This window comes from Ornithorhynchus anatinus, chromosome X1 (assembly GCF_004115215.2).
Source record: "Ornithorhynchus anatinus isolate Pmale09 chromosome X1, mOrnAna1.pri.v4, whole genome shotgun sequence".
NCBI classification, from domain to species: domain Eukaryota; kingdom Metazoa; phylum Chordata; class Mammalia; order Monotremata; family Ornithorhynchidae; genus Ornithorhynchus; species Ornithorhynchus anatinus.
In genome coordinates this window covers 120557541-120573523 of record NC_041749.1, presented here as the reverse complement: position 1 = coordinate 120573523, position 15983 = coordinate 120557541, and the positions used below count along the sequence as shown (strand labels likewise).

The window sequence follows — 15983 nt, the reverse complement described above, 5'->3', positions numbered from 1 at the left end:
GACCTTAATAATGCTTTGAAGGTGGAGAGAGTGATGGTCTGGCATCTATGGAAGAGGAGGGAGTTCCAGCCTAGGGGAGAATGTGGGACAGGGGTCGGTGGTGAGATAGATGAGATCGGGGCACAGTGAGTAAGCTGGGGCTAGAGGAGCAGAATGTGTGGGCTGGGCGATAGTAGAAGATTAGAGAGGTGAGATAGGATGGGGCAAGATGAGTGAGTGCTTTAAAGCCGATGGTAATGAGTTTCTGTTTGATGCAGAGGTGGATGGGTAGCCATTGGAGGTTCTTGAGGAGTGGGGAGACTGCACTGAACATTTGTGTTGATAAATGATCCATGCAGCAGAATGAAGTATGGATTAGAGTGGGGAGAAACAGGAGGCCAGAGGTCAGCAAAGAGACAGATACAGTAGTCAAGTTGGGATAGGGTAAGTGCTTGGATCAGCATGGTAGCAGTTTGGATGGAGAGGAAAGAGCAGATTTTAGCATTGTTGTGAAGGTAGACCTGACAGGAATTGGTGACATTAAATCTGTGGTTGGAATGAGAGAGATGAGTTGAGGACAACAATAATAATAATAATAATTTTGGTATTTGTTAAGCGCTTAATTATGTGCCAGGCACTGTGCTAAGCGCTGGGGTGGATACAAGCAGATCGGGTTGGACACAGTCCCTGTCCCACATGGGGCTCCCAGTCTCAATGCCCATTTTACAGATGAGGTCACTGAGGCCCAGAGAAGTTGTGACTGGCCCAAAGTCACACAGCTGACAAGTGGCAGAGCTGGGATTAGAACCCATGATCTCTGACTCCCAAGCCCGGGCCCTTTCCACTGAGCCACACTGCTTCTCAACACCACACACCAAACAACACCAAAGTTACAGGCTTGTGAAATAGGGAGGATGGTGGTGTTGTCTACAGTAATGGGAAAGACAGGGGGAGGGCAGGTTTTGGCGGGGCAAGATAAAGGAGTTCAGTTCTGGACATGTTCAATTTTAGCCGTCGGCAGGACAACCAAGTAGGTATGACTTGAAGGCAGGAGGAAATGCGAAATTGCTGGGAAGGAGAGAAGTAAGGCCTAGAGATGTAAATTTGGGGATCATCTCCCTATAGATGGTAATTGAAGCCAAGTGCATGAAAGAGTTCTCCAAGGGAGTGGATGTAGAGGGAGAGTAGAAGGGTACCCACAAAAGAGCCTTGAGGGACCCCTACTGTCAGAGGGTGGGAGGTAGAGGAGGAGCCAGCAAAAGAGACTGTGGAGAAGCGGTCAGAGTGATGGGGGAGAACCAAGAGAGGACAGTGTCAGTGAAGCCCAGGTTGGAAAACAGTTCGAGGAGAACAGAGTGGTCTACAGTGCCATAGGCAGCTGAGAGGTCTAAGAGGATTAAGATGGAGTGGAGGCCATCAGATTTGGCGAGAAGGTCACTGTCTACCTTAGAGAGAGTTGTTTCTATGGCTCTGTCCATAACTGCTGTGGGGTTGGGGGAGGGGTGAATAAAGGGAGCAATTCCCTGTGCAAGAGCAATGCTAAAGGGAGTGGGAGAAGAGGAAATGAAGGCTTAATCAGGGAAGGCCTCTTGGGAGAGAGGTGCCTTCGATAAGCTTTGAGCCCAATGTGGGACAGGGACTGTGTCCAAACCAATTATCTTGTATCTACCCCAGCACTTTGAACAGTGCCTGGTCCGTAGTAAGCGCTTAAGAAATACCATAATCATAATCATAATCATTATTATTATTAATAAGGCTTTTAAGCTGGGGAGAGTGAGCTTTTTCTATTTCAATCAATCATTAGTCTTTATTGAATGCTTACTATGTGCAAAGCCCTGGATTCAATGCTGGGGAGGGTGCGATACAATCCCTGCCTGCAAGGGATTTACTGTGTAGGGGAAGCTAGACGTTCAAATAAATTATAGTTACATACTTAAGTGCTGTAGGTCTGAGAGTGGGTGAATATCAAGTGCTTAGAGGGTGTAGATCAAATTGCATAGACAAAACAGAAGGGAGCAGAAGCCAAAGAAAACGCAGCTTACTCGGGGAAGGCCTCTTGGAGGAGATGTGACTTTTGAAAGTGAGGAGAGTGGTAGTCTGTTGTGTATGGAGGGGGAGGTGGTACCTCAGTGTCCTGAAGGGTCAATGAGAAATCTGCAGAAAGTGAAAAACAAAGCAAGAGAGGAGATAGCATGAATCCACAACAATAGGATCTGAAGAGCTAGGGACAGAGAAGAAATGGAGCTAACACAAAACAAAGAAGGAATAAAGAAAAACTATGCTTATATTAGGTCAAAGGGTTCTGAGGAAAATGTCACACACACGCACCCCTGCACAAACTCTTTTTCTCTCCCTACCTTCTTCGTTTCCCTTACTCCTTCCCATCCTTCGTCTCTTCCTCCCTCCTTGAGACAAGGGTGAATGTGAAAGAAGAGGTGGACGAGGAGTTCCTCTGGAAGTCAGGAATGTAATAATAACAATGATGGAATTGAGTAAGCAGGAACCAAGCACTGTACTAAATACTGGGGCAGATATTATTAGATCGGTCACAGTCCCTGTCTCACTTGGGACTCAAAATCTAAAAGTAGCGAAGGATAGGCATCCCATTTTATGTGAGGAAACTGAGTCCCAAAGAGGTTAAAAAGTCACAGTAGAATTTAGCACCTAATGTACTGCACTAAAGTGCTTGATAAAGTACAACAGAAGTAAAAGATAAGCTCCATGCTTGCCAGGAGTTTATTCTAATATTAGTAATTTGCCCAGTGTCTCACAAGAGAGCTGAGCCAAGAACCCATGTCTCTTGTCTTGCAGTCTGCCTAGTGGAAATTAATAGCTTAACTGATGATCAAGACAACAATAAATATTGCAGGACCAAACTCCTAATTTTCTCTCCCAAATCTTCCTTTGTTCCTTTTTTACCATCACAGTTTTTTTTTTTATTTAAGCACTTACTATCTGCCAGGCACTACTAAGCACTGGGGTTGCTATAAGAGAATCAGGTTGGACACAGACCATGTCCCAGTTGGGACATAGAGAAGCAGTGTGGCTCAGTGGAAAGAGCACGGGTTTAGGAGTCAGAGGTCATGAGCTCTAATCCCAGCTCTGCCACCTGTCAGATGTGTGACTTTGGGCAAATCATTTAACTTCCCGGTGCCTCAGTCACCTCATCTGTAAAATGGGGATTAAGTCTGTGAGCCTCATGTGGGCAACCTGATTACCCTTTATTCACCCCAGCGCTTAGAACAGTGCTCGGCACATAGTAAGCGCTTAACAAATATCAACATTATTCTTCTTATTATTATTATTACTTGGGCCACGGATGGGAGACATTGTCTAGACATAAATACACTCTCAAAGGATCTGGGAGTCATGTTTGACCATAAGTGAATATAATAATAATAATAATGTTGGTATTTGTTAAGCGCTTACTATGTGCCGAGCACTGTTCTAAGCGCTGGGGTAGACATAGGGGAATCAGGTTGTCCCACGTGGGGCTCACAGTCTTTATCCCCATTTTACAGATGAGGGAACTGAGGCACAGAGAAGTTAAGTGACTCGCCCACAGTCACACAGCCGACAAGTGGCAGAGCCGGGATTCGAACTCATGAGCCCCGACTCCAAAGCCCGTGCTCTTTCCACTGAGCCATGCTGCTTCTCCAATCGTTGATATAGAGACACATTTTTAAAACTAGTGTCAATTATCATTAATGGTATTTATTGGACACTTATTGTGTGCAGAGCACTGTACTGAGTGCTTGGGAGAGTACAATACAAAAACCTTGGAAAACAAAATTACAAGGAGCTTACACTCTAATGGGAGAGTTCATACTCTAACATGCTAAGATAATCATTGAAGTGGTTTTGCAAAGACATAGGCTGGGTTGAGGAAGAAGTCATCTACTTGTCATAGAAGCCAGAGGTTTGATTTGGAGTTGTCTAATCCTGTGGGAAGTAGCATGGCCTAGTGGGAAGAGCAGAGGCCTGGGAGACAGAGGATCCATGTTCTAATCCCTAATCTGCCACTTACCTGCTTTGTGATCTTGGTCAAGTCACTTATTAATAATAATAATAATGATGGCATTTGTTAAATGCTTACTATGTGCAAAGCACTGTTCTAAGCGCTGGGGGAGATACAAGGTGATCAGGTTGTCCCACGTGGGGCTCACAACCTTCATCCCCATTTTGCAGATGAGGCACAAAGTAGTTAAGTGACTTGCCCAAAGTCACACAGCTGATAAGCGGCAGAGCCGGGATTTGAACCCATGACCTCTGACTCCCCAGCCCGTGCTCTTTCCATTAAGCCACGCTACTTCTCTAGCTCTGTCCCCTCATTTCCCTCATCTGCAAAATGGGCATTTAATATCTGCTTTCCCTCCTACTTTGACCATGAGCACCACGTGGGATTTGATTATTTTATCTATCCCAGAATTTAGCACAGTACTTGGCATATAGTAAGCACTTAACCACAATGATTATTTTGTGCCTCTTCAGCCTTGGAGTTCCACCACTTCCCACATATGTTCCTTAGCATGGCCTAGACCCCACAGGTAGGGTTTGATAATCAGTTGTATTTGTAGAGCACTTCATATGTGCAGAGCCTTATACTAAGCGCTTGGAATAATACTCTATAACAGATTCGGTAGACATATTCCCTACACACAAGAATTTCACAGACTAGAGAAGAGCTGTTGACCATATTAATATCTGTCTCCCCCTCTAGACTGTAAGCTCATTATGGGTAGGGAACATGTCTGCCAATTCTGTTGTATTATAATAATTATGATATCTGTTAGGCACTTAGTATGTGCCAGGCATTGTATTGTGATGATGATGATGATTATGATGGTATTTGTTAAGCGCTTACTACGTGCCAAGGACGGTTTTGAGCGCTGGGGTAGATACAAGGTTCTCAGGTTGGACACAGTCCTTGTCTCACATGGGACTCATAGTCTCAATCCCCATTTTACAGATGAGGTAACTGAGGCACTGAGAAGTGAATTGGCTTGCCCAAGGTCACACAGCAGACAAGTGGCAGAGCTGGGATTAAAACCCAGCTCCTTCTGTCTCCCAGGCTTGTGCTGTATCTACTACGCCATGCGGCTTCTTGTAGCCTCCCAAATGCTTAGAACAGTGCTCTGCACATAGTAAGCACTCAATAAATCCGATTGATTGACCACACATTGCTTCTTTGCTGCTCTCTATTCCTTGATGTCAGAGTTTTTTTCCTCAAACTCATCCTGGTGTTTTTGCTGTCGACACTCACAGTCCTAATGACTGCGTAGTTGAAAATGTCACCGAGAAACACCATTCTTTGGTTACTTGCTCTAATAATATTGCTTCTAAGACGTCTCACAGTCTCTTGTAGGTGCCTATGCTCTCCAGGAGTTTAATTTTTTCATCTGCCTGGGTTTGGATGCCACAATGTGGTATTTCTTTCTATCCCAGGTGAATATGGAAAATGTAGCAAGAGGCACTCAAACTAGGAGTCAGAGCCTGCAATAAGGTCCACCTTTCCAGTCTCTGGTCTGCTAATGATGTACTCAATAAGGTACCACTGTTTGGGTGCATCCAAAGGACATTTTATTTCTTTGGAAAAGCCAAACATGGTGTGGGGGATTATTAGCCGAGGTTTGGCCCATTCTCTGAGCAGCTGGAGGCCATTGCTGCTTAGCTTTCCAGTCCTGTGTGTTCACCACTGATTTCTCTCTACATTTCAGCCCCACTGCCCGGACATGGTCTGAAGTCACCCATGGCCATCAGCTTGATTAGGAACACCCGGGATGTCTGTTAGTGGGGAAGGTGGAATACACACCCTAACCACTCAATAAATATCAACAGTCAATCAGTCATGCTTATTCAGCACCTACTGTATACTATGCACTGCAAAATCCAGACACAGCAGGAATGCAGACTCCTATAATAGGGGAGATCAGAGGAAGGTGGAAATTATTTAAAGAGCCCTGTCTGGGCCTCACCCAACCAGTTTTTCTAGAGTTTCCCTAGCTCCACCTCTCTCATGATTGGAAGTCAAAAGACCCAGCATTTAGTCCCAGCTCTGCCTTTTGTCCCCTGTTTGAGCTTGGGCAAGTCACTTCTATTTGCCTCAGTTTCCTCTTCTGTAAAATGTGGCAAACATAACTCTTCTCCCTCCCTCTTTTACTGGAAGACCCTGTGGATCAGGGACTATGTCAGGGGTGATGATCTTCAATCCTCTGCAGTACTTAGGGCAATGTTTGACATTTTTAGTAAGTGCTTAATAAATGTCATTATTATTTTTATCATTATTATCCAGAACCATAGAGCACTAAAAAGAGCTCTATCCTGGACCAAATGGAAAGCAAAGTAGCTCAACAACATGCAAACCGCCAGTAGCACCCCCTCCTAGAAATGCATACCTACACGACAGCATGATGATGTGTGTTTGTGTGTGTGTGTGTGTGTTTGTGTGTCTGTGTGTGAGAGAGAGAGAGAGGGAGAACGAGCATATATACTTATAAACACAACTGAATCTCTGTTGACATCAGTGTATTGCCAGATCATCTTAAACCTCACAATTTTGGCTTTGGAAATGAACCCCTTGAATTCAAAGAATATGTGCAAGGACTATCAAATAAGGCATTAATATTTCATTTGACCCTTGAAGCCAATTTTCGCCCCATGCAACTTCTCACAGTGTTAATGGGAGTTCTGTATGATATGCTGTTCTTTTCAGCACATACATCACTTGACTCTAATATCTCTGATAATAACTCCATTCTTGAACCCATCCCCACCAGACTGGGCCTTCATTCTACAAGTGTTGGATTTTCACGTAAATGATCTTGTTTTCTCCCTCTGGACGAAGTCTTCAAAGAAGCAGAAAGTAGCCCCCACACATTATTTCAGGAAGCCTCCCCGCATCCTCTTGGTTTTTCGAGGGGAAACAATTAAAGTGCTACCATTCAGTGCTCTATTTGGAGCCAAGAACTACATCAAAATGTTGGTCCTGGAGAACAGAGCTGGAGGGACTTTGCAATAACTTTTGCCTATCCCTGCTGGGCAACGGTGGACCGGAACCTTGGCTGTAGTTCACCACCAGCCGACCCAGCCCTCCCAATACTTGATTAAAGTTCAAGCAAAATCCCAAAAGGGATATTTCTGCAGTTCCTCCAGCACTGGTGGTTCTTCTGGGAGTCATCGGCTGGATTCTCACAAAACCTCCTTTTCCTTCAAGTTCACTCTGTTGTAGAATCTGAGAATATTATGGCATTCTTACTGGCTCTCTTACCACAGGGCTGTATTTATAGCCTAATTTATAAATTCTTATTACACACCCCATAAAATCTGTCATGAGGTGGAACTTGAGAAATGAAAAAAAATATTCCTGAGTGTGTTAAAGTCATGGAGGTGCAATAAAACAAGTCACTTTCCTGATTTCAGGCCTCTTTCCCACTTGTTTATCGTTTAGAATTTGCTCCACTTTGGAAAAAAAAAGTTTCTGATTACCTCAGCCGGGCCCCTTCCCCTTCCGTACTATTGAACCAAACGCGGAGATGTTTCACATGCAATTCCAGTATGAACCCATCTCATTCCCACACTACTTTGCTGACATTTAGCTGCCACTGTAAAGCAAAAATGGAATTCTCCTTCAACACTCTAAGAGTTGAAAATATCCCCGGTACCGATTCACTATTCATGTAAATAAATTAACCCTAAAGCCATTTTTTCTGTGAGGTAAAGGTCTTATTACCCGGCATTCATTCATTCATTCATTCAATCATATTTATTGAGCGCTTACTGTGTGCAGAGCACTGTACTAAATGCTTGGGAAGTACAATTAAGCAATAAAGAAAGAGGCAATCCCTGTTATTCTTCTTCGTCATCATCATCATCATCATCAGTATTGATTGGACACCTACTTGTGCAGAGCACTGTACTAAGAGCTTGAGAGAGTACACTAGAGTAACTAGTCATGGACCCTGCCTTCAAGGAGCTTACAGTCTACTGTGTGCAGAGCACTGAAATAAATGGTTGGGAAAGTCCAGTAGAGTTAGTTGACATCATCCCTGCCCTTGGGGAATTTACAACCTAGTCAGGGAGATAGCCAGTTATACAACATTTGCCAATAAGGAAGAGGAAGGGAAAGAGGGTGTGTACTTGAGTAAGTGTGGGTTGTGTAAGGTACAGAAGTGCTGAGGGAGGTTGTGAGGATCAATTTGTGTAGGTGGTACAGCAAAGTCTTAGGGAACAGCCCGCTATTAGTGTAAGTGACTGGGTTTGGGAGTGCATAATTCAAAAGAACCTGCTCATTGTGGGTCTTTGACTAGTTGGTTGGAACAAGTTTCTTTTATTAGAAACCAATGTTGTCAATCCATTAAGCAATCAATCCTGACTCCTTGAAATCTTTCCCTGGTAAATGGAAACTCCTTAACCCCCGGCTATCCATAGGGGTGGCACCAACATACGCCTGTAGCGGGCTTCTTATGTGCAAATCACAGATGTCTCTGGAGAGATGCCGTCCTCCAAGAATTCTGAAAACAATCACGAGGCCCAAACTCCTCTCGTGTTGAATGTATTGTGATAGAGTAATTAACCGTTGCTATGAAATACCCTATAAACTGTCCAGTAAATGTGATGGATTGTCTAATTACCTCTTGATCAGCATCAGTATTTAAACATGTTACCTACTGAACCTGATGGCAGTTTATGATTTTCATGTGGTGTCTACAGCTAATTATTCCTTGGACAATAATGATTAAGTTTCTTGAGCCTGACAGTCATTTTGTCTTCTAAATTATTATACCATTGAGCCTCTCAATTCATTTGGCTATATAAATGCAGTTCCCGGAGGATTACTTAAACTCGGCCTTAGTATATACGAATCACGTGAACGTATTTGGGTCGATTACAAGGATGGTCCATTTTCTAGGTTTTCCATTGATCGACACACTGACCTTGAGAGACAATTCAACATTAATGCAGAGGATGGAAGAGTCACGTTGGCAACGGCTCTCGATCGAGAAACCAATATGTGGCACAACATCACAGTCATAGCTACTGAGATCCGTAAGTGTCCTGGCTTTCTACATATGCACGTGTGTGTGTGTGTAGGGAAATTTTGCAAATTATGGAATGTGAGGATTGAAGAAGGTTTCTAGGAAAGTACTCTACAGTTGCTAATGACAGTAGTAAGCTTTAATGGAAGATCTTGGAAAGAGGATTTTCCTCCCCATTTTGCTCAAATCACTTTATATTGTCACCCAAAATGAGTCATTTTAGACATGAATGTCATTTAAATACTGTCATTTCAATATCAATGTAAAGGACGTATATCGTAATATCTCTGTCGGCCACCCCACCGATCCTCAAACATCATAGATTTATATGCCCTATGCTTCTCAAAGTTCTATTCAGGTGAGTAAAATGCCTATGACCCTCTAAATAACTTGACCTTCAATAAGAAATACTCTACTCTGCCCTAAAGAGAAACCAGCATTTCTCCATCTCTTACTGATAATAAACCACAATTTAGTTAATGTGTCACTCGTTCTAAGATGTGCAATGCTGTCATCCGGATACACCTCACTGAATCACCAAGTAAGACTTCTCTAAAACAAAGGCGAAAGTGATATTTGAAACAAATATAATCCTGGGTTGGAAAAGTATCGTCTCAGCCTTTCAATCATGAAGAGAGATCCAAGTCATAGTGAACCAACTCAAGGCTATCAAAATGGTTCAGATGAGAATACAGAAAGATTCATGTTCATCTTGAAGAAATCCTTCATTGCCTTTGTTTCAAAGCATCTGGCTTACATGGTGGTATTTTTATTTGAAGTTGTTCCAATTCAACTTTAAATGGTAATCTTTTAACGACATGGCTCAGTTCTCTGGAAAATGTTTTGGGGACGATGCGTTGTAGTTGGACAAGGTGAATATGTAAAAGCAACAACCTGAGCTCAAGAAAGAGATAATGTGGTAGCCCATAAAAAACAAGTTTGAATGACTTCCTGTTGTATTCTCTGCCCACTATTTGTAAATAGTTTTGGTCTGCCCATCTTTCTCTGAGCTCTGTGAAGGCAGGGAATGGGTGTTTTGATGCTCTCGTACTCTCCCAAATGCTGAAAAGAGAACTTCACACTCAATAGAAACCACCAGTTGAAGGAGGAATTGTTAAAAGAGCAGCAGCTTGTAGAACAAAGAGTGACACAGATGAAATTTTACCCCTTTGCTCCCCCAAAGATATTAAGAAAGTTAATCTGTTTTCACTAAGTGGGAATGGAGACGCTGTTACCTGTCCACCAGTGTTAAATTCACTTCACAGAGGCTGTGTGTTCCCTGGCTACTTAGACAGAAATAGATCTCTTCTGCCATCACTGAACTGTGTAAATCTCATTATCACTACTGGGATTTAGATGCACATGTGTTAACAGACAATTAAAGCCCTATCATTGATACTCCTTATCCCCAAATCCATGGCTTCGTTTCCCCACATTAAATTCCCCACCAGTACCCACCTCAGATGCGACAACCAATGCGTTAACAGAGCTCTTGGCTGCTTATAAATGCCCACTCCTACGTGGGAGAATGAGAGGTTTCGGGAGGGTATAAAATATTTCCTATAAGAACGTGAACAGCAAGCCAGTAGCATGTGGCTGGCCATCCAAATTGGTTTCTGAACAGGAAGCATATAATTGACTCTAAAATAAATTCCCTGGAGTTAGAGATAATACATTACTATGGCCCACCAGTGCGCTTTGTGTGCAATATTGCAAACAATGCTTTCCCGTTAAATAGTGTTAAATCTTGGAGAGAAACACCAGTTTGATAGCCCTGAAGGAGTGCTTAATCTTGGCACAAGGCCTGAATGCTGGAACCATTGTTTTAGCCAGTTTAGGTTATAGGAGAGGAAAGATGTCTGTAAGCATGGTCTATAACTCCAGTTTGGCATTCAATCCAGCAAACAAATGCTGCCATCAGCCTTGAGGAGAACTCTTAAGTCCAAGTGAATGGAGGCTCGACCTGGGGAGATTTCTTCGTCCACTGCCAGTGCTTAGTTCAGTATTTGGCACATAGTGCGCTTTTAGCAAACAGCACAAGTATTATGCGTTCTCCAGAACACAGATTCCGCAGTGGCGCATCTCGTAAAAAGCGGTTTTATATGCCATGGACACTTATGTCATTCACAGAGAGAAAGTCTCGATCGGGTTCTAAGGAGTGAAGAGAAACAAACTACTTGTCCTTGGTCATGTTTGTTTCCTAATACAGTACCTACCCAGGTTTATAAAATGGCTTCAATCCATTTGTTCCAGGATCTCCAGCCCAGGACAACTTCCCATAAATCAATTTCCTGTTTATCCTATCTCATGAACCCCTCATAGTTTCCTCATCTGGCATCTGGCTTAATGCCAGTAGATGAGGAGGTTACTTAAAAATCCAAAGGGTAAAACTGAAAATAAAAGAGGGCTGGAATGGATGGAATTTTACATTAGCAGAGCTCGTGTTTATGGCTGATAGGTGACATAAGAACGTAAGCTCTCTGCAGTCAAGAACTAAGGTCCCTGATACATAGCAAATATTAAGCAATGATGAAGTTTCTGGTAATAATATAAATAACACTAGCATTAAGTAAGTGCATACCACGTGTTGTTCATTCATTCAATCATATTTATTGAGCACTTACTGGGTGCAGAAAACTGTACTAAGCACTTGGAAAGTACAATTTGGCAACAGATAGAAACAATCCTTATCCAACAACGGGCTCACAGACTAGAAGGGGGAGAAAGACAACAAAACAAAACAAGTAGACAGGCATCACTACCATCAAAAAGATGAATAGAACCATAGATAAATGCAACTGTACATCATTAATAAAATAAACAGAGCAATAAATATGTGCAAATATGTACAAGTGCTTTGGGGAGGAGAAGGGGGTAGAGCAGAAGGAGGGAGTAAGGGCAATGGGGAGGGGAGGAGGGGCAGAAGGAAAGGGAAGGCTAAGTCTGGGAAGGCCTCATGGAGGAGTTGAGCTCTCAGTAGGGCTTTGAAGAGGTGAAGAGAGTTAGTTTGGCAGAAGTGAGGAGGGAGTGCATTCCAAGTCAGAGGTAGGACGTGGGCCAGGGGTCGATGGTGGGACAGGAGAGAAGGAGGCACCGAGAGGAGGTTAGCAGCAGAGGAGCGGAGTGTGCGGGGTGGGCTGTAGATGGAGGTCAGAGAGGGCAAGGTGATGGAGAACTTTGAAGCCAATAGTGAGTTTTTGCTTCATACAAAGGTTGATAGGCAACCACTGGAGGTTTTTGAAGAGGAGAGTGACATGCTCAGAGCGTTTCTGCAGAAAGATAATGCGGGCAGTGGAGTGAAGTATAGACTGAAGCGGAGAGAGACAGGAGGGTGGTAGATCAGAAAGGAGGCTGATGCAATAGTCCAGTCGGGATATTATGAGAGATAGTACCAGCAAGGTAGCAGTTTGGGTGGAGAGGAAAGGGCAGATCTTTGTGATGTTGTGAAGGTGAGACCCACAGGTTTAGGTGACAGATTGGATTTGTGGGGTGAATGAGAGAACAGAGTCAAGGATGACACCGAGGTTGCGGGCTTGTGAGACGGGAAGGATGGTCGTGGCATCCACAGTGATGGGAAAGTCAGGGAGAGGACAGGGTTTGGGGGGGAAGATAAGGAGCTCAATCTTGGACATGTTGAGTTTTAGGTGGTGGGCAGACATCCAGTTGGAGATATCCTGAAGGCAGGAGGAGATACAAGCCTGGAGGGAGGGAGAACAGGGGAGGAGATGTAGATTTGGGCATCATCTGCGTAGAAATGATAGTTGAAGCTGTGGGAGCGAATGAGTTCACCAAGGGAGTGAGTATAGAGGGAGAACCGAAAGGGACCAAGAACTGACCCTTGAAGAACCCTTACAATTAGAGGATGGGAAGGGGTGGAGGAGACCAAGAATGAACGGCCAGAGAGATGAGGAGAACAAGGAGAGGACATGAAGCCAAGGTTGGATAATGTGTTGAGGAGGAGGGGATAGTCAACAATGTCAAATGTAGCTGAGAGGTTGAGGAGGATTGGGATAGAGTAGGAGCCATTGAATTTGCAAGAAGGAGGTCATTGGTGACCTTTGAGAGGGCAGTTTCTGTGGAATGGAGGGGACAGAAGCCAGATTGGAGGGGATCCAGGAGAGAGTTGGAGTTGAGGAATTCGAGGCAAACACTTAAGTAGATGCACTGCAGTCAGATTAGACACAGTCCCTCTCCCACATGGAGCTAACTGTGTAATTAGGAGGGAGAACAGGGATTGAATCCCCCTTTTTCAGAGGGGGAATCATTCCAAGCGCTTAGTACAGTGCTCTGCACATAGTAAGCACTCAATAAATACTATTGAAATACTATTGACACAGAGAATAATAATAATAATGATAATGGTACTTGTTAAGCGCTTACTATGTGCCAAGTACTGTTCTAAGTACTGGGGTATATCCAAGTTAATCAGGTTGGACCCAGTCCCTGTCACCCGTGGGGCTTACGCTCTTAATTCTCATTTTCAGGATAAGGTAACTGAGGCCCAGAGAAGTGAAGTGACTTCCCTAACGTCAGGCACCAGACATGAGGCAGAGCCATTCATTCATTCAATCGTATTTATTAAGCCCTTGCTGTGTGCAGAGCACTGTACTAAGCGCTTCATAGTAAGCGCTCAATAAATACTATTGAAATACTATTGACACAGAGAATAATAATAATAATGATAATGGTACTTGTTAAGCGCTTACTATGTGCCAAGCACTGTTCTAAGTACTGGGGTATATCCAAGTTAATCAGGTTGGACCCAGTCCCTGTCACCCGTGGGGCTTACGCTCTTAATTCTCATTTTCAGGATAAGGTAACTGAGGCCCAGAGAAGTGAAGTGACTTCCCTAACGTCAGGCACCAGACATGAGGCAGAGCCATTCATTCATTCAATCGTATTTATTAAGCCCTTGCTGTGTGCAGAGCACTGTACTAAGCGCTTGGGAAAGTCTTGTCTTATGCCATTGAGTCGTCTCTGACCGATAGCAAAGCCATGGATACATCTCTCCCAGAATGCCCCCACTGCCACCTGAAATGGTTCTGGTAGTGTATCCATAGAGTTTTCTTGGTAAAAATACGGAAGCAGCTTACCATGGCCTCCTTCCACATGGTACACTCGAGTCTCCACCCTCGACTCTCTCCCATGCCTCTGCTGCCCAGCACAGGTGAGCTTTGACTTGTAAGAGATTGCCTTCCACTCGCTAGCCACTGCCCAAGCTAGGAATGGAATGTGTAGGTCTCTGCCTGACTCTTCCTCCTATAGTCGAGACTGGTAGAGAAGCAGCATGGCTCAGTGGAAAGAATATGGGCTTGAGAGTCAGAGATAATGGGTTCGAATCTTGACTCTGCCACTTGTCAGCTGTGTGACTGTGGGCAAGTCACTTAACTTCTCTGTGCCTCAGTTAGCTCATCTGTAAAATGAGGATGAAGACCGTGAGCCTCATGTGGGACAACCTGATTACCCTGTATCTACCCCAGGGCTTAGAACAGTGTTCTGCACATAGTAAGCGCTTAACAAATACCAACATTATTATTATTATTAGAGTACTGGAAACTCTCGGGTGTGACGCTAAGAGGGGTGGGAAAGTACAATACAAGAATAAACAGTGACAATCCTAGACCACAATGAGCTCACAGTCCAGAGAGGGGCCACACATAAATAGGTGCTCCTTCTTTGGTGTAATCACAAGTGGGAAGCTAATCTATGTAGCTCTATGGTTCAGCCCCTGAGCAACAAGATAGGGAGGAAAACCAGATAAAAAAGCTTCTCTTCCATCTCAGGGTGGAAAGGCTGGGGTAAGTGCCCCACGTGAGGGCAATTTTAGGTTGGTATAGAGGGCAGAGGAAGAAGGTATTTGGCAAAAGAGGAATTGTGTGTAAAGAAGCTCTTACTTTCTGTCAGCAAACACTACAGTTGGCTTTGAGGTTTCCCTTCCTTTCTGGTACCCTCATGTCTCTGACATCTTTGTACAAGAGGGAAAAAAAATCCCTTGCTCTTTAAAAAAAACAGAAGCAGAACCAACTGCCCTTACACAGATAATTCTATTAAAGTATTTTTTTTTCCCCTAAATAAACCCCATCATTAGGTTTTACATTAGCCACAGTCTCTCCACTGGTACTTATCAGGGTGACTATGGAAATAAAAATATCCATACTGAGCAAAACATTTGATTTCCTGCTGAACTGCTTTTCACATTTCCAATATAATTATTTTGCCTTTACAATGAAACAAAGACCGAATTCCACAGAGAACCATAGAAACCTACATTTGTTTATTTAAAAGGAAATATAAAAAGCTACAAAGACAGAAAGTAGCACACTTGGGGTGAGTTATCAGAGAAAACATTATTTTATTTTTTTGCTGAAAATAGGCTGCTTATTGGAAAGTGCCCTGTCAGTGCCTGGCTTGGCATCAACAGTGAACAGCAAGGGACTAGAAGAAGTGCCAAGCTCTGAATCTATCTGTTCCCGAATTGTACTTTCCAAGCGCTTAGTACAGTGCTCTGCACAAAGAAAGCGCTCAATAAATACAATTGAATGAATGAATGAATGCCACCCCTTAGCTGGGCGCACTTCAGAGGCCTCTATACTTCCTCTCCCCACCCAGGCCTTCCCATCATTCTTACGCCCAATTACTTAAAGCACTTATTCATGTCCCGATCCCCTTCTTCTTCCACCCTTGATCTGAAAATGATTTTAGTGTCTGTTTTCCCCCAGTAAACCACCCCTTGATGACAGACAACAATCAATCAACGGTATGGAGAGCTTTACTGTATGCAGAGCCCCGGACTAAGCACTTGGAAGAGCACAAAACAATAGAATTTGTAGACATGTTCCCTGCCCTCAAGGACCTTACAGTCTCAAGGGGAAGACAGACAGCTGTGAAGATAAGACCTGTGGGGCTGAGGGTGGGATGAATAAAGGGTACAGATCCAAGTGCAAGAGTGACACAGAAGGGAGAGGGAGT

At 43.7% G+C, this 15983-nt stretch overlaps 1 protein-coding gene across 2 annotated transcripts in view; it reads left to right on the top strand.

Annotated features, from left to right (window-relative positions):
• Window positions 1-15983, top strand: part of CDH8 (cadherin 8) — a 368100-nt gene that overhangs the window by 212961 nt on the left and 139156 nt on the right. For both annotated transcript variants that reach the window (XM_029052199.2, XM_029052200.1), the window contains exon 8: window positions 8888-9024. In XM_029052199.2, coding sequence (XP_028908032.1) covers window positions 8888-9024 — 137 coding nt within the window. The remainder of the gene's footprint in view (window positions 1-8887; window positions 9025-15983) is intronic.